The sequence below is a fragment of the Larus michahellis genome, chromosome 3 (genome assembly GCF_964199755.1).
Source record: "Larus michahellis chromosome 3, bLarMic1.1, whole genome shotgun sequence".
NCBI lineage: Eukaryota > Metazoa > Chordata > Aves > Charadriiformes > Laridae > Larus > Larus michahellis.
In genome coordinates, this window is record NC_133898.1 from 95,979,566 (window position 1) to 96,007,223 (window position 27,658).

The following is a 27,658-nucleotide window of genomic DNA, read 5'->3' on the forward strand; positions in this document are numbered from 1 at the left end:
GATTCTCAGGGAAGGAAATGCATGTAAATTTCTGGCCCCCCAAACATTTACACTACTTCTATTTTCAATAACTCAGACTGCTTTTAAAAGACAGTGAAGGTCCGTTACTTTAACTGCATCAAATAAGATCTTCTCCGTTACACGTACTCTTTCTCCCCGGGTCAGGTAAGGAATTCTAACAGAGTCAAAGCTGAACAGAACACTACACTTGAGATTTTTATTATTTAACAAAGAAAAGCATTCAGAAACAAAAATTTCTCCAGTCACCACCTATCTCATACCATCATCTTCAAAGACACACAAAATACATTACAGAAGGTATGCGCTGCATTCACACTATTAAGTTATTTTCGTACACCATTGTAGAATCTCTTTCATCCTATTTCACACATTAGATACATTTAAGTCAGTGCCTCAGGGCATAAACTCTGTACTAGGTGACAACAGACTCCCTCTGTGCTGCATGATACCAGTGCCAAAAGATTACAGCCCAAACAAGCAAGAGATATTAGAGCAGTGAAGTGGCAGACCAACACACGTGAACATCTCAGTGCCACAAGGCAAGGCTAGAACACCATCTGACCACCTCCTGGCTGAGCCCTGCTTACTGTGGCACAGCCACAAACTTTTTTTTCATCTCACTCTTAAAAAACATGCATATACTGTTCTCACTTTCCACAAAGATCCAAAGCAATACCATACTCCTCTGTGTTTGTATTCTTAAATGAATAAAAAGATTTAATAGATGGTTTGGCATGACAGGAAATAGACATTCTATTTCATGGCAAGTTAAAAAAAGCATTTTTAACAGAGAAGACATCACTAAGTACCAATCTACAGTGTTCTGTACACTAAGGAAACACTACTCAAAAAAGTTTAAACAGACTTCATTAAATATATCATTTAAAATTGAATTCTGACCATTACTTCAATCTCTGAAGACATGCAAGATTATCCAATGAGGGTACTACTATTGAGATCAAAACTGGAAACTTGGCTTGTTTATTTATTTGTTGTTTAGTTTCGTGCCTTTAACTTTCAGACATACCCAAAATTCAACAGGATTGGTGCCAACTGATTCACAAGGAGAGGGCTAACTGCACAGGAATCAACCTACATTTCCAGGAGGTAGGAAAAGCGGGGCTTGCAAGGCCAGCCTAGCGTTTTATATATTAACACTGTCCTCAAATGCCCTGCATACCCAAAATTGGAAAGCAAGCAAAGAAGCAAAGTGCACTTCCCATAGTCTGACTGACAAAAACAGGCATTGATCTTTCACATGTTCTCTCCCTAGGGTTTTGAGCAAAAGACATTCCAGAAGAAAAAAGTGAGAGTTTTTTTCTGGTGCTGTTTAAGCAAAATAAGCCCTTCCAGGGAATCCATCTACTGTGAGTTTCACTATGTGGATATTTTGGTCCTGTTCTTAATCCCATGGAGCAACATGAAAATTGCTTTCGAGGATGTAATGCCAAGAGTAAAAAGAAGCAAAGCAAGAACTAGGTGCAAAAAAACCCCATATGTATGTTTGCTGATTCTCTTGGGGGGCGGGGGGGGGAAGACGTGAAAGAAAGAAGAAAAGAAAAGGGGAAGGAAAGAACAATACAGAAATATCCACTGGAACCAAACTTTAGACTGCCCCCAAATAAAAGAGGCAGCATATTCAACGAAATACTCCTACCAGTAGGAGACAGTGTTGAATTTATACTTAGGTTCCTACTCACTGAGATATCAAACTCCCGTCCCATGATGAACTTCCATAAAACCCTGTTATAGTAAGTCCCCAATAGCAGCACATTTCCAGTTCAACGAATAACACAAAATGACAAAACGCTTTGTAATTTATATGTTCTAGTAATTTGGGGAGGAAGTAGAAGTTACCTTTTTAAAAAATAAATCACCCACCAGGAAATACTCATTATTTCTCTAAAAATATCTAGAAACAGTTTATCATTTACTTCTTGAAAAAAGGTAAACAAATCCCTTTGTACTTACCTACTATTTAAATGACAAAGCAGTCTTGATGTTCACACCATGTGGTTATCAAGTGAAAAAAAACAAAAGGGGAACAGCATTAAGCCTATTACGCCTGCCTCACACTAAAAATAATCTTTAAACAATAATTTCAAGAACATTTGACAATAAATATACCGGAATAAGAAATATGAAAGTTTAGTGCAGATGATAAATTAACCACAAAATTTTACAATGCCTTTATATAGGTAATGAGATACCTAGTTATGAGCAATTTTACAGTCTCCTTAAACATGTCACATCAGATTCAGGACATCTTTAAACTCTTTAGGACCTAAGCTCCTTACTAAATTAAGATCCTGAGCTCAAAATCAGAATTGTGTACTGCCCAAACAAAGCAAGGAAGGTTACAAGAACAGCCTTGGGGTGCAAAGGCTGAAGAACTGACATCCCTCTACACATACCCACCACTGCAGAGAGTGTTTGGCCTGAAAGCCACCAGTCGTTCAAGGGTCAAGGCAGTGACTTGCATACTGTGTATAGTATGTAAGGAAGGTTTGTAAGCACTTCTGTGAAGCATAAGAACTCAGATATACATACTGCTGTGGGACCACAGAATACAGAGGCTTTTATCAGGGGAGTGAGATGCAAATCAGTCTCACGATTGTGTAGAGTCTTCAGCTAGTCCTGAGGAAGCAGAGTCTGGCAAACACCAAAGTCCACCCCATCTCTCACGTGAATTCTGTCTCTTCTGAATAGCCACCTTAAAACAGACACCAAGACCCAGTTTACCAACAAGAAAGGGAGGAGGAGGAGCCTGTTGCTTCATCAGGCCAGGAAAACACCTGTTGCGTCAGAGCTATGAAGAGACAAGCTCCTGGTCCTACCCAACGTGGAGTAAGAGAGGCAGCATTTGTAACATCCATGTAGCAGGAGCAGGGGTGGTAGAAGACACTTTCTCAGACACCTGTTGCGATAGGAAAAGGGGTAATGGTTTTAAACTAAAAGAGGGAAGATTCGGACTAAATAGATAAAGAAGAAATTTTTTATTATGAGGGTGGTAAAACACTGGAACAGGTTGCCCAGAGAGGTGGTAGATATGTCATCCCTGGATACATTCAAGGTCAGGCTCGATGGGGCTTTGAGCAACCTGGTCTAGTTGAAGATGTCCCTGCTCATTGCAGAGGGGTTTGGACTAGATGACCTTTAAAAGTCCCTTCCAATTCAAACTATGATTATCACTTGAAAATCAAAACCAATTACATTAGACATGTAAAGCGCTCTTAAAACTCAGTTACAATTGAGAGGCTCAGTTCCACTTCTAACAAAAAAAAAAAAGAAAAAAGACAATTAAAACAAAAAGAGACAATCTTAGAAACCTCTTTGATGATACTGCACTCTGCTTTCCAAGTAGGTGTTCAGACGATAACTTCTAAAAGTAAATGAAACCATATGTGAAACTATTCATGTTTTTCCCTATTGTCTTCACTTCTCCACTTCTTAGTTTTTCAGGACTCTGTTATTCTTCATTTTGTCTTCATTGATTGGTTTGTTACAAGTGCACTTTCCAAGAATGATGAATTAAGTTTATTCTCGTCTTTTAAAAAAAAAAAAAAAGTCTCCTCACACATATTAAGTGTTTTCTTCACATTTTGTTCATGTGTAAGCCTGTCTCTATTCTGCTGTTTTCATTACTAACCAAGCTGGCTGGTTGAGAAAAAAGATCTCTCCCTCCTCCCTCATGAACCCCATCATTGTTCTGATCTGGAACCAAGCCAAACTTCTGTATATATCAAAGCAAAGAAATACTGTTTCACATAGCTTCATATTAATTTTGAAATAATAAAAAGCTTCCAGGAGTCTCCAAATGAAGACATTTCTGAAACTGTGTATTCCACATTTTGCTTCTGCGTTTCCATGTTTTTTTGGGTTTTTTTTTTTTTGCAACCAGCTTGGAAAAGAAAAAAAGCTAGTCTAAAGCTAAGGTATTCCATGCTGACATACTTTGTCCCATTTAGGAATAACGTCACAGAAATGAATACAGGACAGAGTATGTAAAATTCTCAAATTAATTGTTCAATGCCAGGATTTAAATGTTTCTCAGAAGGTTTAGAAGCATATACTTCAATTTGCAAGGGATTTTGCTTACATAAAGCGTCTAAGTGTTTAGAATTCAGTAAGAACCAAGAAGGATTTTGAGGATATAAACATTCATTTTTAGGGGATTTCTGTAGAAGACACCACAAATCTTTTGTACTTCAAGTCAAACAAAGAATACTTGCAGCAAAGATATTGAAAGACTGATAATCAGGTAGTGAACATACAGATCTGAGTCAGTTAATGCTCACCAAGCAGCTTTCATGACAAAAGATCTAACATATGCTTTACAATATTGACCATCTCAATGAGATGACTGAAATTTGAGTTCTAAGCTAGATGGGGGATATTTCAAGATATTAAGTGAATTAATGTTACCTGTGAAGACTGCCTGTCTGAACTGCTACTACTGAACTGGAAGTACTACGGCTTATTAAAAAATTTTGCATTGTCAAACAAACTGAGCTTTGCTAAGAAACAAGAAGTATCAGTCACTACAGCCAGCAGTGATCTGGGTGCAACTGTAATGAGCTGAAGACTGAAATGAGATGGACTCCCTAAGAAATCAGCTAGAGTGTGCATTCCTAAAAACATCTCTTTTTTTGAATACAACATGGTAAAAATGTTTGACTTTTGTGTTTATATACCCAGAAGCCCACAAACAAAGATCTGATTGAGAAACTCAAATCTAAGCTTGAGTTAGGTTAAGGCTCCCAAAGAGGTTGCGGAATTTCTATTCTTAGAGATACTCAGAAGCTGTCTGGACATGGTCCTGCACAACTGGCTCTAGGTGGCCTGCTTGACAAGGGGGTTGGAAAAGATGACCTCCAGTGGTCCCTTCCAACCTCAACCATTCTGTGATTGTATATTTCAGAAAAATATTTGACTGATCCTTAGCTCCCCACAGTAGACTTACAGGCAAGAAGATCCTAATTGCTATGGCCACACTTCTTAACTAGTTTTCACCACACACATTTAGCTTTCCCCAAAACTATCATTCTGTTACCCAGAAGAAAGGAAATGAATCTACACTGAATTATGAATCCCATCTGCCTTTATGAACCTTATTCCTTAAAACTACTATGCATCTTCTCAGGAACTTGATTTATACAGGGAATTTATAAAAGAATAACAAACCCTTCCTCTTGCTGGGACAACTGGGTTGGTTTTGCCTCTGAAGAGGTTCCTTATACAGTAACCTGGAAAGAAAAGGATGCTTCTTGGGTTCCTTTGCCCCAAAAAATGTGCTTAGAACAGCTGTAGCAAGGCCATCTTATAAGACAGACAGCATCTGCTTTCAAAGGGAGAAAGTTTCCACAACCAAAACCGGCCTGTTATCCATGGAAGGCGCAGTACTCTGAGATTTCAATGAATCATTACACTCCAGCTGGTGCTTTTTCCAGATTGCAAATTAACTTATTTAATTATCCTGAAAAGGCCTCAGCTTTCATAAAGTTCCCCATTGTGTCACTACAATTATGGGGAACAGATTTATCTCATCATCATATTCCAAGAGCCATATTCCCATAAATCTGTGCTAAACACATTTTAACTCCATTTTTGTCATCTCACGTATTTGTTCTCAATTCCCTGCTCCCTTCCTAAACAAATAAAATACTTTCTAGGTTGTGAGACATGCAATGCTGCCTACTTGCATTAGTACCACTGGTAGAAGCATGGGAGTATACTAATACACTTAAGATGTCAAATGACAGTACTGTCTGTGTGACACCATCACGCCTTAGAGAAAATGCTGAGATGACACTTAACTTAGACTGGGCTGTCCTTATGGATCTGTATGGAGAGAAAGCCACCTTTTTGGGGCGGGGGGGGGGGGGGGGGGGGGGGGGGAAACAACACAGACGGAGGGAGGAAGAGTCTCTTCATGCAAAAACATCACATCCCTAAGCACCAGACAAAAATAAGCAGATCTGTTTTCCATGGTGACATCAAACTAAGTGTTGACTGCTGCCCAATGGGGAATCCTCTCACCTTGGAAAAAGGACACTAGAAAAAAAAAGAAGCCAAAGATACCCCTCAGAGGCTGACAATTCCTCTGCAACTGTCGTTCTTTTGCATTCCTTGCTTCCTGCCAAATACCAGGGGGGAAAAAGTGGTGACAGGACACAGCAACCTATAACAGCAGCTCACTCGAACATACTGACCTGAAGAAATAGTTTTTAAATAAGCATACCATGATAACTTGGAAATTCTAGTCTGTATTCCTCTACCTTACTACCATACCATAGGAACTAAAATCTTTGCTAAGTGCTATTCAGGGCAGTTGTAAACATTTCACACTGTTTCATCTTCTTTCCAGGAAGAGAAGTAATTTCTCCTAATAGACTAATTTGTTTTTATCATTATTATTCATTCTGATTTGGACTGCTGCTCCCTCCACTAACAAGGAAGATTCCTTTATGAGGCTGCAGATAACATATTCTCTGAGGAATCGGCATATGTTTTGGTCTCATCTTTCTGAATTAATCTGATTGGTTCCTCTTTGAAAACAAGGCTAAAAAAAATAATCTATTATCAATTATGTTATCCCACTGCTCCTTTTAATGTAAGCAGGCAGAGGAAACATCACAAGTTGTTATTTAAGTCATGGTGTAGAGTTTGCCCTTTCAGGAGGTTTGAAATCAAATTACGCAGAAAAGATTTTGACTGGCTATCACTCTTCTGCTCTCATCAAAGCAGGACTCATCTGATCGAGGAAGTGCTGGGACAAGAAACACCCAAGCCATGACTCACAGGGAAGTGGAAAGGGAAGAGGTGGTAGAATTCTGTGACCCAGAACAAGGCTGCTGGTAAACAGGAGTTGTGTGTTATTTCTAATTAGTTTTACTCCAGCTGATGAGCTGGTTGGCTCCCAATCTATATGCTTCTGCAGCAAGTCTGAGCTTGAAGCAAGAAGAAAGGAGACTGAATTGTCTTCATTCATACTAATCTACAATCACTCTTTTTCCACACATACAACTAAATGCCTCAAGAAACACACTAAGTTAAGGAGTGAAGCAGGAGATACAAAAATCTTTTTGTCTCTGGTTCTTATTCCCTAGAGATACAAGTTGCTTCAAACGTCTTGACACAGGAAGCAGAATTTAGGGGACAGTATCCTCAAAAGTCAAACACAGCCTTAGGACAGAGTTAAAAATCAGACATTCATGTTAATCACATTCTGACTCAGAGTTCAGCATTTCCCTAAACACAGAGACACACTATGGTGGAGGGTTTGGCAGCCATATGCTACCGTGGAGGCTAAGAACACAGGACAGGACTTCAGGGCATGGCAGATGAAGTTCTACTGTAAATGACCTACAAAAGGAAGAATAAACTAATTCTAAAAAACACAACAAACCACCAAACAACAAACCACCAAACAACAAACTGGGGGGGAGAATCTGATTTTTTTTTTTTTTTTAATTAGAGGAGCAAGCAGTTCAGTAAATTCCTATCGACTGCATTAAGGAATAATATGAACCAAGACTGAAGGTGAAGCTAAGGGAGAGAACATACATACTCAAAAAAAGTTTTGCTAAAAATATACTCTGGATAACTGATTTGGAACCCTTCAAGAGTATCAGCCTAAAGCAACCAAGGCAATAAACATCTATCCTCTAAATTATCATTCCTAAAATACACGCTTGGCAAAAAAGGGTAGAGTATGCATTTATGTCTTCTTAGGTTGGAATAACAGCTGCAGGCTTTTCAGATCTCTTTACCAGAGGCTGCCAAGAAACAATATGATTGTTGATTTGATGAACTGGTAACAGCTAAGGAATTTGTCTTAAGAGGACAGGTGCTTCAATCCATGAATCTATCACTTCATCAATGCTTTGTAAGACCCTTTGTCTTTTCATGTAGCTCCAAAGCAAAGTGACAACAGAATGCTAAAATATTCTATATTCTTATTCTTGGAATAATACCAACAACTTTCTCTCCTTCTTTCTGTGAAATTTCAATACCAATCAAAGAAAGGCAAGAAACTTTGATTAATATGAAATCTGTTTTTTTTTCTACCCGCAAGTAGAAATAGGTCTACCCTATTGTTAGGACAATACTGGCAAGGTGAAAAGTAATGAACAGACTATCACAGAAAGATTTGCTTCTCCTCCTCCTCTTCGGATGGCTGATGTACAGCCAGAAGTACCACCATGTAAAAGGAATACCAGCGTCCTTGTATTCAGAGCTACACATTAAATCAAACAAGGAACTTTCATTGAATATATACCCAGTGATTTTATAGAAAACCCATTAAACTGTAACAACTCATACTACCAAACAGTTTACCCGTAGCAATGCATTCTCCTCCCCCTCAGCGAGGAAACCCAAACTTTTTTAGGGTCTCTGAGGACAAATAACTAGTCAGGTGGGACAAAAATAATTTAGGCAACATATCTTTAAAAATGGATACCTTGTTCTTTCTCCTTCATGTACTTGTGCATCCATGCTGTGTGCAACTTTATGTGGAGAAGAAAAACAGGCACTGCAGCTTCAAAGAGCTCACAAGTTTTTCACATTAGGGAAATAAAACTCCATGGACAGTCCCTAATCATTCCTGAAGCCTCTGAAAGACCTACTATTATTATTACAAACAGCAGGTGGGAGAGGAAAGCTCTCGGAATGCAGAGCAGCTGCAAAGTGAACCTTGGCTGAAGGACTCGAACTCTTCAGCTCTCAATAGGCAGCAGCAGGCACAAATGCAGTATCTGATCACGGGACTTTTTCTAAGTCAGTCAGCGTATTGCTAGCAGAATGGAGAGGGATGTCATTTGTCGCCAATTCACCATATCCATATTAATAAATATCGCAATGGGTGAAGTCAACCATAAACAGGTGTTATTCCTGTACAGATAATGAAGAAAGCACAGAAAATTTAGTGCAGCTGTAGACATCTAAAATTAGACAAGACTTACCACATTTTAGGTCTGTGAAAAAACTTCACTGACTAGAGCAATGAAAATTAGCATCCTTTGGAAAAGGTGTTATTCACCAAGGACAGTTGCTTTCCTCTGCCTATCTCGCAACTAGAAGAGCTTACTTTGGCAAGTGAAACATCAGTACTGCTCAGTTCAACAGCTTGGGGTAAAGAATCTTTAAAAAGTTAGACTTGAAACACAGAAGTTGCAAATTAATTGATTGCATTTCTAGTGTTTGATGCAAACATAGACCCACCACCGGTGAAGGAAAAGCTGGTATGCAACTATTACAGGAGCTTGACCCGTACAAATCGACAGGTGCTAACGTTATCCACTGGAGGGTGTTAAGAGCTGCCTGATGTCGTTGCGAGGCCGCTCTCCATAATATTTGAGAAGTTGTGGAGATTGAGGGATGTCCCAGAGGACTGGAAGAAGGCTAATGTCTCACTCATCTACATGAAGGGCTTAAAGGAGGATCCAGGAAATTATAGGCCCACCAGCCTTACTTCAGTCCCTGGGAAAGTCATGGAATGAATCTTCCTAGGGCCTATCACAAGTCAAACGAAGCACGTAATTGGGAAAAGCCAGCATGGATTCACAAAGGCCAAATCATGCTTGACAAACCTGATCACCTTCTAAAACAAAGTAACCTGCTCAGTTGATGCGGGGTGAGCAGTAGACATTATCTACCTGGATTTCCCCAAGGCTTTCAGTACAGTTCCCCACAACCTCCTCCTAGAGAAACTGATGAGTTACAGTACAGACAAGTGGTCTGTGCAGTGGGTGGGGAAATGGCTGACAGGCTGCACCCAGAGGGTGGTGGTAAATGGCTCCTTTTCAAACTGTCAACCTGTCAGCACTTGTCAGGCCACACCTGGAATACTGTGTTCCATTTTGGTCCCTGCTATACAAAAAAGATGGGGACAGTCTGGAGAGGGTCCAGAGAAGGGGCACAAAGATGATCAAGAGGACTGGAGCCTGCCATATGAGGAAAGGCTGAGAGAACTGTGTTTGTTCAGCCTTGAGAAAAGAAAGCTTAGGGGAGACCAGTATTTAAAGGGTGGCTACAAAGAACATGGAGACTCCCTTTTTACAAGGAGACACATGGGAAAGATGAGGGTTAATGGGTACAAATTACTCCTGGGGAGATTCCGGTTGGACACGAGGGGAGAATTTTTCACCATGAGAATAATCAGCCATTGGAATAATCTCCCCTGGGAAGTGGTAGATTCCCCAACATTGGACACTTAAGATTGAGCTGGACAGGGTGCTGGGTCATCTTGTCTAGACTGTACTTTTGCCAAGTAAAGTTGGACCAGATGATCCTTGAGGTCCCTTCCAACCTGGTATTCTGTATGTTCTTCTTAATCTACAATTAAATTAGATTAGATGTTAAATATGTCCTGATGATATGCATCATATGCAATCAGTTCTTCACAACATTAAGACACCTGTTGCAAACAGCAGCTTGAAAGTTACTTTTAAACAAATTTCATGTTTGGAACAGGTTGCAAAGAACAGACACACAAACAATAACTAAGTATGAGTAGTCATTAAATCCCTTCTCTAGAGAGAAAGGTCTATTAGCTTCTAGCTAAAGTCTAATACATCCCCCATTTTAGTCAAAGTTAGAATCCAGACATCTTTTCACAAGGCAATAAAGAAGCTACTGTTTCAGCAGAAAAGCATCCCAGTAAAGCCTTATCAAGTTCTCTATCACAGAACCTTCTAATAAATCTCATGTCATAAAGCAACTAGCTATACATTTTGGTTTTAGAGATACCCTCAACAGTGACCTTCTCTCTCCTTCAGCCCAGAGCATTTTGACCTCCATCTCCTGGGGGAAATACCCCCCCAGAGCCTGGAGATGTCCTCCACTGTCGATTTCCAAGCTCATCCTGTGCCATTGATCTCTCAGATGGAGAATGACTCACTTCACATGCACAAGTCAGAGAAACAGTGCTGTTTGAGCTCATCTTCCCCCCCGCCCCTTCGTATTCTTTAACTAACAGCTTTCCTGAATCCTACAATATCAGGCTCACAATGTTTTATCACATATCATAAACATTCACAGTATCCACAGTCTAAATACATTAACAGAAATAGCACACATACAGTCCTTTGCCTGTCTGACCCTCCCGTAATCCATATTAGGGATCTATGCTTTTAACACATTAGGCTTAAATTCTCCTTTTAAGCACCTCCAAAGTGGTAAAAAAAATACACAATATGTCTTTAAGACATGTTCCAAATGTAAATAGGGTACATCAATATATTACTAGCTCATATCTCCAAGGTTATAGAGTAACACTTTGTACTGACAATTTTTTCTGGAATTATTCCATAAGATACACATTGATTCTGAAAGTTAAAAATCTAAGCTCTGAGTAATCATCAAATTCTCAAGCTCAATCCCATTACAAATGAGCTAATTCTTCTACTACTTCAGAGCTTTGGGAAAAATAGAAAGCTGTACACCGTACACAACTGTACTTCATATCTAAGTACAAGAAGTGGCCCAGGCAACATGAAAGCTGTTTGTTTCCTTGCTACTGCAACACAGCCAGACATTATTTCAGAAACTTACCATTTTCCAAGCGGATTCTTGGACAGATCTTGTTCAGAAGCAGCTCCTGACGTAATCGAAGAACTTCAGCTTCCAGCGCTTCAACTTTTGATTTCCATCCAAAATCTTGTTTGGATACAGTTTTGGCAAGGTGTTCAGTATATTCTTTGCAACTCTTCCCTGGTGGTTTTGAGTGGATAATTGCAAAAGCCAATGCTAGTTTTGATATTTTCAAATACCAAACTTGATTTTCTCTTCCACCTTCAATTTCTATTACATTAGAAAAACAGAAAGCAAAAAAGTAACTTCACTATGGCTGTATTAAGCAAATTATGCACAGTATTTTCTTGGCTTTGAAAACTGTTCAACAGTGAGACCAATTATTTTATTTCTAGTGCATTCCTAAATCATCAAGAAAAAGAGTAGAAATATAAGCATCTACGCATAATGTGAGAATAAAACATACATGAGCTGCACTCCGGCTATAACAATAAAATTCAGGCAGTTTTGAGAATAATTGTGGAAATAGCAAGCACTTCAAATATCTTATCCTAGCAAAATTTTAAATGGAAATGTTATCTCCACTAAAAAAAAGTTTACACCACTAAATACAAAAGAGCCCTGACACACGTCCCCTCCCCCCAAAAAAATCCTAAACTCATGACTGAAGAATGCATATGGGGTTATTTATACTTAGCTTAAACACAATACATACACTTTCTCGATACACTTTCTTGAAAGTGTACCAAAAAGTCCCAGTGCTCAAAAGGTAAAACTTCTGAGGTGGTTGTTAGTGTCTGGTTTTGGACACCTGGTATTGCTGCACATGCAGTTCTAAGTCTACACTAAGCCTCAAGCCTGCAGAAAAGCTAATGGAAGACTAAGCCCTTAGAAACTGAACTATACGATCTACACCCACTGCTTAAAGCAGTTATGCGCTAAATAAATGGTACTTTTGGCAAAATTTCTAGCTTGTAAAAATTTCTTTCACACAACTTTTCCATTCATATCTAAGAATTCCAGTGAAAAAGCAGACGTTAATTCTCAGCCTCAAAGGATCAGCACCTCTGTGGGACAACAAACTGGCTCTTGTTTGCCTTATACATCAAAGGAAATGTTTTACAAATGCAGAACCATGCAAGTAATTGAACTGCCTTCAAAGCTGTGAATAAAATGAAATACATGGAACCACAGTGAAAGAAGCCTAAGTAGTAACAGTAAGGTATCCAAAATCTTTGACTTTGAACCTGAAAGGTGCTCCCCAGACTATCTCATGTTCTTAGTAGAAGTTTCACCCAGATATCACTCAAACAGCGTCTATCAAGCTTCGTTCTTACAAAGTTCCTTCGCAGAGCAGAGCCACAAATTAAGGCAGGCAGAAAGATGTCTTACAAATGGCTTTCACTGCTGGTTTATCATTTTGATATCTCTGGAGACTACTTTGCAAAAACTTTCTGATTCACCTACTTTTAAAAATGGACAAATAAAGATTTGCTTTGTGCTTTATAACATGCTTTGTCAGTACTATCATTTTCCTTTAAATTACATTCAGGGAAGTTGCAGAAGGACCAACATTCCACTACGGGTCAGGAGATGGTATTTAACTTCAGCATTTCATCAATGTTCAGGTGCCTTTTATCATTAGAGAGTCACCATCAATACCTTCTTTTCTATCATGCTCTATTTATTTCTACTTACATGACACACTATTAACAAAGAAAAGTCAAACTTAGCTGTTTGACCACTGATACTTTACCACTAGGAACTTCCCACATCTCAGCCCACAACTCTAAATCAAATGATTTAGAGTCAAAAAAATCCCCAATAAAAATAATCCAGTAAGTAGACAAGTATTACAAGGAACTGGAATGAGGATAGTTGAGACTGAACTTCTACAGCTCAAGGAAATTTAGAAGTGTGAATTGATACTTTAATAGTATTTTTTCACCACTTATTACCAAACTAAAGAGAGTCACTTTTCCACTTTGTTTTAAGGGGGACTACTATATTTTAAGCAGAACAAAAACCTTAGTGTACATGCTAATAATACAACACAGACAAGAAAAGGTTCTTTCACCCTCAACATGCCAAAATGCTATTTCCTAAAGGAGATGTATCCCTAATAAATCACAAACAACATTGTATCTTTCCTAATTTTGCTTTAAATCACAGTCACCAAAATCTTAAATAGCACTCCACCTTAATACTTAGGACATACAATTAGGTAATAAAATTTGGATTTGGAGGGAGGCCTTTTTCTCTTTAACATCTTGTACAGACTCACTTCTACAGTAGTAGTGTCTTACACTGAATTAGTTTAATGAGGTACTCTTACTCTGGAGAAAAAGAATCACTCATTTTCTGGAATAATAAGTACTTGGAGAGATGCTGTTAAAAAAAAAACAAACAAACAAAACCAAACAGCAGCACAGTTGGTTCTATCTTGGGAACAAGACACAATCAAAGCAGTTTTTGGAGAAGAAATCTTGTCGGAATCCCAAAATCTCTTGTTTAAAACCACGTAATTAATGACACATAGCAATATACATGCATGTACTTTCAGAAACAGTGGATTTCATAAAGCTTTTATAGAGAATATACAGCTCTTTCAGCTCTTTTTATTACTATTACTATCACCATCTCTCTTTCTTCTATGATTGTGAAAGAGAAGTTTGTGGAACAAAAACAAGAGTTGTAAGAATTGATTCAAGTTTTTCCACAGTTCCCTAAAGGGACAACTGCTCTCTCAGAAACCACTCTAAAAACTATCTTAGAAAATAACACACCGGATGACATTATTAGAAATATGGGGATGCTGGCCAACTGTGCATTAGCAAAAATTGCACAGCAAGCTGTTGCTCTCAGGAAGTGCTGCACCAAAGACCACCAAATGAGAATGCATTCCACTAAAAGCATATTGGCAGCTACAGAGTTTTATCAATAATATTTTTGCTCATATCAGCACAGAAATTACACCAATGGTTAGGTAGAAAAAAGGTTTAGAATTAAACCAGAAACTTTCCTTGATTGGGAATAATACCAGGACACAAGCAGAAAGAAGCCATCAGTCTAACCTTAGTTGCTAATACCAAAATAACGTCTGACAGGAACCAGAAAGATCAAAAATTATCTACCAAAACACATCTGGTACCCAAGTTACTCAGCAAGATAACTACTTACTACTAACTAACTAAGCTCCATTTGTGTGTTTACTCAGTTTAACAGAGCCAGTAATCCTTGTGAGCCCTGACAGAAGCAGGGCGCAGTACCCTAACAACAGATACCATCTGGTGACAAGTTTCCTACTGAACTCCCTCAATCCACAGTCTGATACTGGAAGTGCACACAGAAGACAGGATTGGCTAAAATCGCTGTCAAACAGGACTGGGTCTCCAGATTTCCGACATGAGAAAGAGAGACCCCCTGCCTCTCTCCAGACTTCTGTCTCTTGTAAAGGGAGAGCGTACTGAGGGATCACAGCCCCATTGAGTTGTGGAAGGCTTCTAAGTTATCATTCAGCTACTGAAATAATTACAAAAGAAATAACGAACTGCCCTGCACAGCTCTGTGTTAGATAACCAAGGAGAACTAAGAGGTGGTGTAAGATCCTTTGAGGACCTTAGATATAAAAACGATAACGGAAAGAACCTCGGTAAATCTGATTCAAAAACACTACCCCACTCCACCAACCTGCCAGTCCCACTGTTTTGCAACTGGATTTGATGCAGCAAATCCATTACACCATTAACTACAGCAAGATACCTTTCTGGTAAGTTTCACCTTGTTTTTGATGCTGTCTGCAACGTGTGCAAAGGAAATAATTCACACTAATTAGAAAAAAAACCACCAAAACACTACTTTCAGATTATCATCTTTGTGGTTTGTTTTCTTTGCAGTCGGAAACTTCATATATTTAACTCCATTCCAAAGGTCAAAGGTTTCACATTATTGGCTAAAAAATCTGAACAATTAAAATCATTCATTGTTATTAAAAAAATGGAAACATCGATTAAAGCCATAAAACTTACATCTAAACTTAAACCATTCATTAAAGTCATTTTTACAAGCTACACAATCCCCTATTTCCAAAAAAACTGCAACCCCACCAACGGGCTGTTTATGCACCTTGCTAGTTAGTGGTCCCCACTTTCATACTGATAACATGCTGTCAAAGTCTGGAAGTTGGGGTCAAACATGTGACATCTTCAAGAAACAAGGACAATTCCCTGAGCCGACTGCTGGCATAAAAGCATGCCTTCCTCCCCTCGCACCCTCTTAGCTGTCAGAAGATGCTTTTCTGCCTCTTTCCTTTTAATTGTTTCTTTTTTCACTGTTAACTACACACAACTGAACAGTCCAGCCTCTGAATGCACAGCAGTTGCCTTCACTGCTGCACACAACACCAAATTAAGTCTCGAGAGAAGAAAAAATACTCTCGGATGCTATTTGGGTTTTTCTACCTCATGCCAGAGTTGCACCAGTGTCAACAACAGGCTGACAGGTATAATAATCATTTTCTGTCTTTTAACAGAAGTGCAGGGATGATCTCTTCATTATTCTTTGCATTAGTACACTGAACTAGAGGAGTCAGCCTCCCAAACAGGATTCACCTAGGAAGGGGTACAGTTAAGTCTGCAGTCAAATCAAAATGGACTGCTCCCTGAGGAAAAACCTAGTCATCTTGGGATAAGCCTCCTCCAGCTCCTGGGCCCATGTCCATTGGTCTCTCTTAGACAGCTCTGGGTTCCTCTACCCAGAGGAACAACAGGCTGTGCTGCACTCAGCCATCAAGGGATGAGCTACTCAGTTTGCACAGGTGAATCCTCAGCTCCAGAGGTTTTAAGAAGTCTTTCAGGGGTGGTTTTGGACAAGGGATGTGAATAATTTTAGATAATATACCTTTTTGAGAGCTACATGCAGTTTTCTGACTGACCTTGGAAACAGGGGAGTCACAGAGCCATGGGGGGAAGGGGACTAAGTTCTACTGCAATTTAAAATTATAAGGCACCTCAAAACAAAAACAAAACCTAAACTTGTGTGAAAGAATTCAAGATGTGAGTAATACTCATTTATGTCACAGAACTGCACACCTTAGACATGATCTCTAAGTTTGCCCATGAAATTCATGGCTAATAATGGAAGAAACTTCTACAAATGTCATAGACAAAACCTTACTGCTTATGACAGGGCATTTATTTGTTATTCAGATCACCATCATCTAAGATTGAACATTTTAAAAAATAATAGAGTAAGACATAGAATAGACTGTAACTCATTTAACCTCCAGGCCATTCAACAGCTCAGTTTTTTTCACATTTGAAATAGATGGGGCATGTAAAAGGACTTGTCAGGACAGAAACAAATTGCCATTCACCACTAGTACACAGCTAAAAATCTTCAGACAGTCCTAAATAATAGTATGTAAAAAATATCCCAAAAATGTTTTTCCTTCTAAATTTCAGTGTATGGTCTGTCTTTAATGGCACAAACATAACAGGAAAAACTGTTTTTGCCATGACCTTTACTTTAACTAATCTGCCAATTATACACTACTGCCAATTATACACTGCAGATAAAGGTGGAAAAAGTTACCCACATCTTTGTAACCTCATTCTGCATTATACAATAGCCATTATACAATAGCAACCAAGATATTGACCCATTATAATGGAACACAAAATGGGTCACAAACTGATGCGAGTGCTCTAGCGGAACTGGGCTGAGCTGCAGACACATAAGGCCATAACATTAAGCAACAATAAAATAAACTTGATTTAACTGGTATACCTAACATAATACTGTCTTTCATGTATATAATAAATAATGATAATGGGACGGCTGCATAATCAAGATGAACTAAAGTATGTCTTGTGTTCCAATTAAGCAGTTTTTATTGTAAAAATGTGTATTAAACCATGGCTATTCCACAATGTAATTTTTAAACATCCTATACTCATAACGTTGACATACTGAGGGAAAAACTCAGTTTTACTACCACAAGCCTAAACAACACCTCCAGCATATTCTTTTTTTCCTCTTTCATAAAATGGGCTCAAGATGCTAAAATGATACTGAAAATAGTAAATATTTAAAATACATTATGTCAAAAGCGCAAGGAAACTTGATTAAAATGTAGCATGATTTATTTCTTCAAACAATTTAAGTTTTAAATCATTTTAGCTTCTAAAATCTAGTCATACAAATTCTCCGAAACCAAACAACATGAATGATTTGAAAAATATTTTAGAGCTTTTATTACTCCCCAATTATAACCTTTTCATAGCACTTAAGAACATAAAAAAGCATAATCCCTCTGGATTTCAGTAACACCTTAGAGGCAGGATTTATCTCCTCTTAACTACAGTTTAGAAGGCTACAGCTGAGACAGCTGTCTAGGCTCCCCTTGTCATCAGTGGGAGATTTCTAATGTCAAAAATAAGCCAAGTGATTTCTACACCTACCTTGTGATGAACTAAGCCATGACGCAGAAAACGCTTGTTTCTCCTCCCCGGACTACAAAGAGAGTCAAGTCGACTAGATCAGATGCACATACCTGTATTGTGGACAGCTAACTTCAGCGAGATCAGTTGGCTCAGTACAAGCAGCTGAAGCCGAGACCTTCAAAAAGTATTTAAGTACCTAACTCACAAGCGAAATCAGTACCTAACTAACAAGTGAACCCTAACTAACAATGCTAAAATCATCACCTTTTAAAAAGAGGTTTGTAATCCTAGATCTTTTGAATATCTCTGAAAAAGAATTCTTTCTAGAAGAAAACCTGAAAATCATGGAAAAATGTTGTGAGAATAGCCTTGTGAACATTTAAACATTGTCCATGCACAAACAAAATAGCATACAGGTACAAAGTAAAACACATGGGAAGCATCAAGTATGCCCAGAATTAAATGAGCATAAAAGAATCAGCTTGGCCCCTCATGAAGTCACTGTACGTCACTCTTCAGTGAGATCACGCGTGAGGAAATTACTTCCTCCCTTTTGAAAATGTGTAAATTCGCAGTTTAAGATACCACAAGTGTATCGATACCCCCACAACTATATGCTTAGATTAAGTCTTTCCAGGTTTGGACTGTTGTGGCATTTTGCTTTCTGAACAGAATAATTTGACAGGTTTTTTAAACTGTCTTCTTTCTAACATGCTGTTGTAGTGACATGTCTACAAGAGAAACACCATATCAGATTTGACATACAAGAATCCCAAAGCACTCAAGAGTTAAACTTCATCAATCTTCTTAAAGAAACATTACAAAGTATTGACAGCAAGGACAGTTTATGCACCATAGAAGCCTTAAAGGGATAAAAGGATTCACTTGTGCTCTATTCCCATTAAAATATGCCAAGTGAAAAACCCTAAAAAAACCTAATGTAATCCTGAGATTTCTGATAGTTTTAAATTATATATATATATATGTTCTCCCTACAAGCTGTGAGTTCTTCCCTTTGCACTCTTTTTTCTTTGCCAACAGGCTTTTTTTTTTTTTTTGCTGTATCACTTACAATATTATCCAATGAACCTGGCACACAGTACTCTTACCACTACCATGTTTTTGATTACTATTCTCACTACTAAAGATTTGCACATATTTACACAAAAGGGAGTCTATTCTATAAAGCCTGCTGTTCAAAAATTAAAGTGTAACTCAATGGTGTAAATGTATCTATTCTTATGTCAACAGAGATTTCTTCCCCTACCAAAATAAAACTGTAATCAGTTAATCAGCTGGGTGTAAATCCATTTGGTTTGGAAATTGAGGATATACTTTTCATTATAGCTTTATGAGATAGACCATCAAAGTCAGACCCTTAGTCATTTACAGAGTTTCACATGTGCTAATAATATTTAATTACATAAAATATAAATTTACAACTGGCATTTTGGACTGTGGAAAATAATCCCAGTCTTTATATATTGCCAAGTTACACCAAGAAAGCAGCCATATCTCCTAAGTTTTACCTACTGCAATGTCTGCATTAGTTCTTGAATGTAGAATTTCAAAGCAGAGTTCAAAAAAAAGCAATCATGAACAGTTTGGAGGATTATAGAAGGATTATTTTGCATCTCTTCTCTTCCCATGTTAAAATACATCAACTAAAATATCACTATACTTTTCCTTTTTAATTTCACATTTTCAGCCTTCACCTGAATAGTTCCATTTCCACAAGTTTTTAAATCTGCAAGATCAGTATCTTCCAGCAAACATGTTTCCTTCAGGAAAGTTACCAGAAATCATCTGTTGTATTTTAAAAACCTTGTTCTTGGCTTTCTTACCCAAATTTTATACTAGCAGAATGAAAGACAACATTGTTCAAAAGAAAGCAAATGTTTGTAATATAAAACAAGGAAAAGAGAGAATAGGAGGAATACTAGGAATCTGGTACTCTAAAAAGCATACAGTATGCACTGAAGAACAAAGTCTTATATATACACACTAGAGAAACTAATGTAACTATAGCCACAATTAAATACGTAGTGCCTGAGTGTTAGTTTATGAAACACTGGAAGCGGTAAAAGACAGTGGACTATGGAAGTGACTTGTCAACCACTTGCAGCCAAGTCCATTGAAAAGAAAAGTATTTTTTACACTTTAATTTGGCTCAATGACTAGATTATTCAATTAAGAAAACAAACAGGAAAAAAAGATATTAACCATTACTTTCTTCTGTTGGTCACTGAGAAAAGCGTAGCAGACTGAGCACTACTATTTCTAAATTCCTAAAGACGAGGTGATCAGAAACAGTCATTTCAATTCACTGACACTAGAAATAATCCGTTTCAGGAAAAAACAATGATAATTATTTGATAATTCTTTTGTATTGTATCTGCATATTTAATGGAACTTTGTTTTAGCAAGCATAGCACTAAGAACATTAATTGCATTCCAGCAATTAGAACTTAGCAACTTAGCTAAGTTAGCTCCAGCAAACTTAGCAACAAGACAGCATTCTTACTTGTGAATAAGTAAGAAAAAAACTTCAGATTTGTGCCATATTAGAAAACTGAGACTATGAATACACGTAAACAGAAGTCATTCATAGTTTATATTCTTCATTAGAAATAAAAAGTAAGAGGTGCATCTTTTATAGGAAGGCTGCCGTGTCCTTCCAAATAAGCCAATAGAATCACAGAATGGTTAGAGTTGGAAAGGACCTTGAAGATCTAGTTCCAACCCCGCCTGCCATGGGCGGGGACACCTTCCACCAGACCAAGTTGCTCAAAGCCCCATCCTTGAACACTGAAGGTTCATTAAACTGAACCACTCTTGAGGAATCCACTCCTGAAACCCCCGAGGCTGCCCACACAAGGCCTCCCACGCACTGCCCTCAAGGGGAACCGTCCCCAGCAGCCTAACCCAGCCGACCCAGCTGAGGCACCGGCTCCTCTCACTGGATCGACCTCTGCTGTCCCAGGCGACCCCCAGACCTCCACCTGAAGACGTGGGGTTTACCAACACCAAGGATGTCCCCAAGCACAGATGGGGTTTACCAACACCAAGGATGTCCCCAAGCACAGCAACAGCCACCGCCGAGGAGGCTGCCCACCGACACCCCCTACGGCAGCGGGCTTAGGGCACCTCCTCAGGCCGCTGCCTCCCACCCAAAGCCCTCGCCCGGAGCCTCCCTTACCGCTTCCCCGCCCGCGGGGAAGCCGAGGCCCCTGGGAAGCCCTGTCAGCCCCTCGGGCCCCAACCCACCTGCGGCGGCAGCCCCGCCGCGGGAGTCGCTCCCCGGCTCCATGGGCAGGGCCCGGCGGCGGCCGCCCTCAGAGCGGCTCCGCGCTGCTCCCTGGCGGGCGGGAGCGGCCCTCACGCGGGACCGGCCCTGAGGGACTGTCGCGGGAGCCCTTCGGTACAGGCCCTGCTCGTCCCGCCCGCGTTTATCTGGGCGGAACACGGGTGTTACGGGAGCCGGATGGCTCGTGCCGTGGGCCTTTCCCGCTGATGAGGGAAGAGAGAGAACGACGAAGGCCACTGTTAAAGGAGAAGCCGCCGCCCCAGCATTCGCCCACGGTCCATGGTGTCGCGCACACACACACACACGTAATTCCTGGGTGGGCTTCTCACTTCTTCAGGCTTGACCCTTGGCTTCCTGCAGCAGAGTCTCAGGTGCAGGATTTCATAAAATAATTAGTTTAATTGGAAGATACAGCAGCAAGGACAGCCTGGGCTGGGTGCCTCCAAAGAGAGCAGAACTTGAGCACAGAAATCCCTGGGCAATTTTCCCTCTGTGATCCATACAGCCGCCCCTCAGGCACCCTTCACGTGCTCTCCATGCGTCTTTTAGCACAGTGGTGATTTCTGGTCAAGGGTCTTCTGGCATCTAATTGGATTCTTTCTCTGTGTCCTGGCAAATTGTGTCCCTGTTGGTTTGCAGTTTCAGCCAAGGGTTGGAGCCCCTGTATCTCCTGGTTTACACTCCTTGGGCACCTGCCCTTGTTGGCAGAAGATGGAGGATCAAAGAGCTCTGGACTTGGGAGAAACACTACCAAAACATCAGTGTGATATCCAACACTTTCCCATACTAAAAGACTAAAACACAGCGCTGTACCAGCTGCTAGGAAGATTACTAAGAAGAATAACTTTCTCATGACCTGAAGGCTTCAGCAAGCCTAGCTACTCATGCTAAGTAAAGCTAAGCAAACAGCACAAATCACACTGTATTATAATCCTAGGTAACATTCTAATTAAAACTTAGAGAACCATAGAATGGTTTGGGTGAGCAGGGACCTTAAAGATCATCTAGTTCCAACCCCCCTGCCATGGGCAGGGACACCTCCCACTAGACCAGGCTGCTCAAAGCCCCATCCAGCCTGGCCTTGAACACTTCCAGGGATGGGGCATCTACAGCTTCTCTGGACAACCCGTGCCAGTGCCTCACCACCCTCACACATAAACTTATTTATGCTAAACAATTAATATCCCTCAACAGCCACCTTGCTGCAAAGGCAAAGATCGCCTTAGTCTGGAAGCGGAAGGAAAGGGAAGCAGGGGAGCCCCGCAGGAGATGTCTGAATTGGCAAGGCCAAAAGGGAGGGGAACGCAGCTGTGGGCAGGCATTGGGCAAGTGGAAGGGTGCGGGCACAGGCCCAGGGCATGCAGCCTGTGTGGCTTTGGCCTCGGCCGCCTGAGCGTCAAGGTGACACTTCTATTCAGAGCTCACCATCACCCGAGTCACCTGAAAGGTCCCCCCTCCACGTTTGTACACTGATGTATGGTCTCAAGTCCATGTCATTTTTACTACTCCGAGTTGCCTGAAGGCCTCTTGAGCTGTTTTGTTGATTAATTTTGGTCTCCTTAAATATTTCTTATGTTTGGATAGGAGCAAATTAGATCATAAAACTTCAAAACTTTTCTTGGAGAGAGAGGTGGGGAAGAGCATCTGTTGTTCATCTCAGCAGCGAGTTCGGCCCAAGCCACGACAATTGGAAATAGGAGCTGCCTTTTAGCTGAAACACTGGTTTGAAACTCACTGGTTAACTTAAGAAATTAGGTTTTTTATGTAAAATTATATTTTTTACGCAAACTGTGCTGAAAAGGCTGTGCTGACACCTTCTTGGCCCGAAATGAAACCTCTTCAGTTGAGGTGGGTGAGGAGGGAGGACAGGAGAAGAGGTAAGAAATTAGCAATGAAGTCAGATGCATTAGGTGTAGTGAGCCTTCTCACAATGTATCAAGTTCTTAAGTAGAAGGGAATTGATCTTTCTAAACACAGTATTCAGGTGTGATAAGCAGTGTATACTTTTAAAATTGTCTTCCCCATTTTTTGTTCTTGGATAATCAAACAGCTTTATTTTTTAACATGTGAAATTAATTTATTCAAAAAGCTAACTTTTTTATCAAGATACATAGTGGTAGACTTCTGAGCTAATGCACTTAATTTGTTTTTAATTTGAAAAACACATTTACCATCCCATCTACAGAAAACCGTTAACACATTGGAACTTTCCTTTTAGACTTCAAATGATAAAAATAAATTGGACTGAATAATTTAGAGACTATTTTCATTCTGACAGCACTACTTATTTCTCAGTGAAACCCAGGGGAAAAAACAACAAAACATTCTCCAGCCTTTTATTATGGTGACATATCAGCAGCTACACTTGGTTTATAATTTTCTGTGTATCTTTTGTGCATATAAGTGATGCAGGTGCTTTGCAAAGTGGACAGTCATTATGTAGATTGGAACATCCATGTTTTAACACATAATCTTTTCAACTGTGACTGAAAGAAGAGATATAGAGGCATCAGTGCTTTTACCTGCAAACCTGGCATTTATATATGGAGAGCTTAATTTAAAAAGCAGAATTAGGCAGAGGCAACATTATTACTGTTCTAAAAAAGAAAGTGGCTCTGACTGCTTTTTGTGAGAGTACTTGTATTAACTTTATGCACTGATTACGTGAGCTAACTTTATTTTTTCATAAATGAGCAATGTGTGTGTGAGCATATGCATTCGTGCACATATGCAAATTAATGTTATATCCAATAAATAAAAAATAAGATACAATTCCCATTTTGATACCCAAATGTGGGATGATTAGCACTGTATGTAATCTCAAGTGAACCAACAATAAAATCAAGCTTTGATTTGAAATAAGCAGTTTGTACATCATGAAGGAAGCTGATTCTACTAGTTGCAGATAAATTCTTTTGATCTCTGTTTCTGAAGATGCCTTTTGATCTCAAGAACAGTCAAAGGATATATTCATGGCTAAAGGTCATACAAAATAATTAGCCGCTTTTATTAATAATTAAACATAAAAACAGTGCAGGTGTTTAATCACATTAGAGGTCATGGATTCTCAGTATTTAACCAATCCACATGCTGAATAATTACAGCCAAGTCAATGGTCAACCCAGAACAAACTCCAAAAACACAGGCTTCAGTTGTTAAAAGTAAATGCATTACATTCCTTTTGAACATGCAGGCCCTGCTCTTACTGGAAGCCTACAGTATCAACAACAATTTGAGCAAACATGAAAGAATAACTTTTCATTTGGATAACTACAGTCTGTCAGAATCCATCAGACATCTTTATATTTTAATGCATCTCTGTTCACCTGAGAGCTGGAAGTGTCTGAAAACACGTATGAAATACACTGTCTCAACTGTTATTTTGTTTAGCTGATGTGGGGCAAGAGATCGAGCAGCTTGAGAAGAGTGTGTGAAAATCACGAGCAGGAACATCAGTGTCTTCTCATTTGAGCTTTCATTCTTCTGTGTTACATTGCTATATTTAATTAAAAGTAAAAATTTTGGCATCATGATTCTTCATTACTCAGCATCATGCTCTTTTCAAAATAGATTATGGTGTGTTTGTGAAGGCTCTATTTTGTATGTAATTCTGATGACAGAAATATGGTTCAAGTAGTCCCTTTGATCATAATCTGCAATTCTAAACAAATCATCTGATTTAGGATATTGAGGGAGTTATGCAATGACTTCTTTGTTACTGTTCAGAAATAAAGCATTACCATCAGGAAAAAAAGATAACACTTCAGCATCAGATGCAATGAGAACCTCGATCTACAGAAGCAAAATAGAAAGTTAGACATAATATGAGGAGAACAGGGAAAAAACAAAACTTGCTATCATTAAGAGGCAACATACCATCAGTTATGACAGTATGCTCTGCTATGAATACATACTTTATAGTGCTTTATTTAAATGTTATCCCTTATATAACTCTGTAAAATTAGATCTACGCACAAGATAATGAGAACAGATTCCATTCTTTTCTATACAGTATATACAAAAGAAAGAGGAAACCTTTCCCTCAAAGAATTTCACCATCTGGAAATCAATACTAAAAGATTCCTACACCACCAGGCAAGAAAAAAGGTAAAAGCTTGTTAGCAAATAATCAAAATGATGTTCGTAGTGTAGTGTGGAGATGTTTAAAAATGAATGTGGCAATGTAGCAGATGATTTTCTGCATTTGCATTGATCAAAGACTAACAAAACGCTTTTGTGAGAGCTTTTTTTCTGTTCTCTCAGCATAGGACAACAGACATCTGGGAAGAAAGAAAAATTAAAGTAAGGACATATGAAAAGAGTTTTCATTTAATTTAGTACTTTTTGTTGTAATTCCAAGGTTTTCTTCATGAAGTTTATAAAAAAGCAGAGAGAGGAAGAGGTAATTGCTATCAAATAGCTATCCTAGGACATACAAAATTCAGATTGCACTTAAGACACCACCGTGTCTTAAGCAGGCTACCATCTGGCATTTTTTTCTGTGTGAAATACAATTAAGTGAGTATGTTCCAAGAGGCAAAACTCATTTCACGAAAACTTATGCCAGACCCATTTGAATCAATAGAAAGAAATGGTATTGTAACCCATGATTCAGCTGACACCCAATATTTGCGCAGAGGAATGCTAATCAAAATGTCTCAGGATAAAATCAGAATAACGCGGATATTTTAATGCACTCCATTTTCTATATTATGAGGCAGCTAGGGAGGACTACTCAGATGCTCTTTGATACTAGCCCTGTCTAGCACCTCACCTGTCTAACCAGTAGTTTATTGTTCAAAGCTTGAAGGATACAGAGTAAATTCTTTTTTCTGGGCAGAATTTACACCTTGTTTCCCGCAGGAGCATTGCACCCAGCAATCACAGTGGTGTTATGGAAGAGGTTTGTCTCAGTTCCTTTTGCTAAAAATGCTCTGCTTTGGATAGAATAATTAAATACTCTCGAGGCTACAGGGAGCTTTAATATATTGAAAGAGCAATTACCTGGCAGGAATGAGGGATCCAGTTTCAAACCCCCCTCCAGGTAATGTGTATTTTTCTGCAGCAAGAACTGGAACTTGCCCTACTTTCAGGTAAGAAACCAAATTACCTTTATGTGAGGGGTCATATATGACACCATGTAACATGCTGTCTATACCAAGGATTTTTTTCTTTGATGGAAGAGTTGTAATAGCAATGTTGGTCTTGGTGATAGTCCTGCTGGAAATGGGATGTAGAACTGACTAGGCAACCTCCAGAAGTCCTTTCAAATGAAACAAAATGAAATGAAGTGAAACCAAACCAAACTAAAACCAAAGCAGAGTGCTCTGCCCCTGCCTTCTCCCCAGCCACCTGAAGATAGCCTATAATCTGGTGAATAGGGCTGCAAGGTGGGAGAGGTGGGCTTGAACACTGTCTTGCAAGTGTGTATGTGTGTGCCACATTGCAGATGAGCCCTCTGGCCACTGAGTTCTGGGCAAAAACTGGTAACAGTAGCTACTATTTGTATTTTGTAAAAATTTCACTATTCAAGACCTAAAATCAGGACAGGTTTTGGAGGCTGTGAGCTGTACGTGGACATACATGCTCTGATCTGCACTGGAGGAAATTGCATATGGTCTGGTGGTCTTACACATGGGTAAGAATTTTGACTCCCTCAAGAAGCTCCTTGCTCGGCACCTGCCATTCTTTGTCAGTCTCATTCTTCCCATGAATTACATCAGGATCCTTGGTAGTAGTGCTGAGAAGTGTGCTACTAAAAAATATCCTTTGCTCTGCGAAGCAACATGGAAGTTATTTTCTGGACCTAGCAGCATATCTGTGCTCCACTGTGTAACTTCATGAGACCTAGAGGAGACCCACTGTGCAATATCAGTCTGGCTGCGCCATGCAGCTGGTGCCAAGCACAAGGAAGCCCTATGCCTTAGGAAATCCACGCCGATTGACCAGGCATCAAAATACTCTTCCTCCTTCAATCCACAAAGGGCAATGCAGACATTTGCTCATTTTGTGGAAGCTTATATCTTTTGCACACACTCACTTGCACACAGGCACACACATAACTAGTGATTATCAGACCTATTCTTACAGACTAAGCAGTCTGGTTTAGTCTTCAAAATTAGAGTAACTTCTCCCCTCCAAAGGCTCTCATAGGTGAAGAGAGGGAGGGGCACCTGCTCAGCTATGTAAATTGCCACCATTTCATTCACTTAAAAGGAAGTTTTGTCAGTTTTCTCTAGTTGCAAATGTGTCCCGCTGAGTTTAACAAGCTTAAACCATTAATTCATTCTTTTTTCCTGGTGTGAAATGTAGGCTTCAGGTTAAATTATTAAAAATGTAGATTCCTGGACCC

At 39.4% G+C, this 27,658-nt stretch overlaps 1 protein-coding gene across 3 annotated transcripts in view; it reads right to left on the reverse strand.

Annotated features, from left to right (window-relative positions):
- MEI4 (meiotic double-stranded break formation protein 4) overlaps positions 1-21,377 on the reverse strand; it is a 72,444-nt gene extending 51,067 nt beyond the window's left edge. For all 3 annotated transcript variants that reach the window (XR_012586321.1, XM_074581334.1, XM_074581335.1), the window contains exons 1-2: positions 21,267-21,377; positions 11,578-11,826 (exon numbers count right to left, since the gene is read on the reverse strand). Coding sequence is in view for 2 of the 3 variants with exons in the window: in XM_074581334.1 (XP_074437435.1) it covers positions 11,578-11,826; positions 21,267-21,309 (292 nt within the window). In the remaining variant the exon portion in view is untranslated. The remainder of the gene's footprint in view (positions 1-11,577; positions 11,827-21,266) is intronic.
- Positions 21,378-27,658: the final 6,281 nt, after the last annotated feature.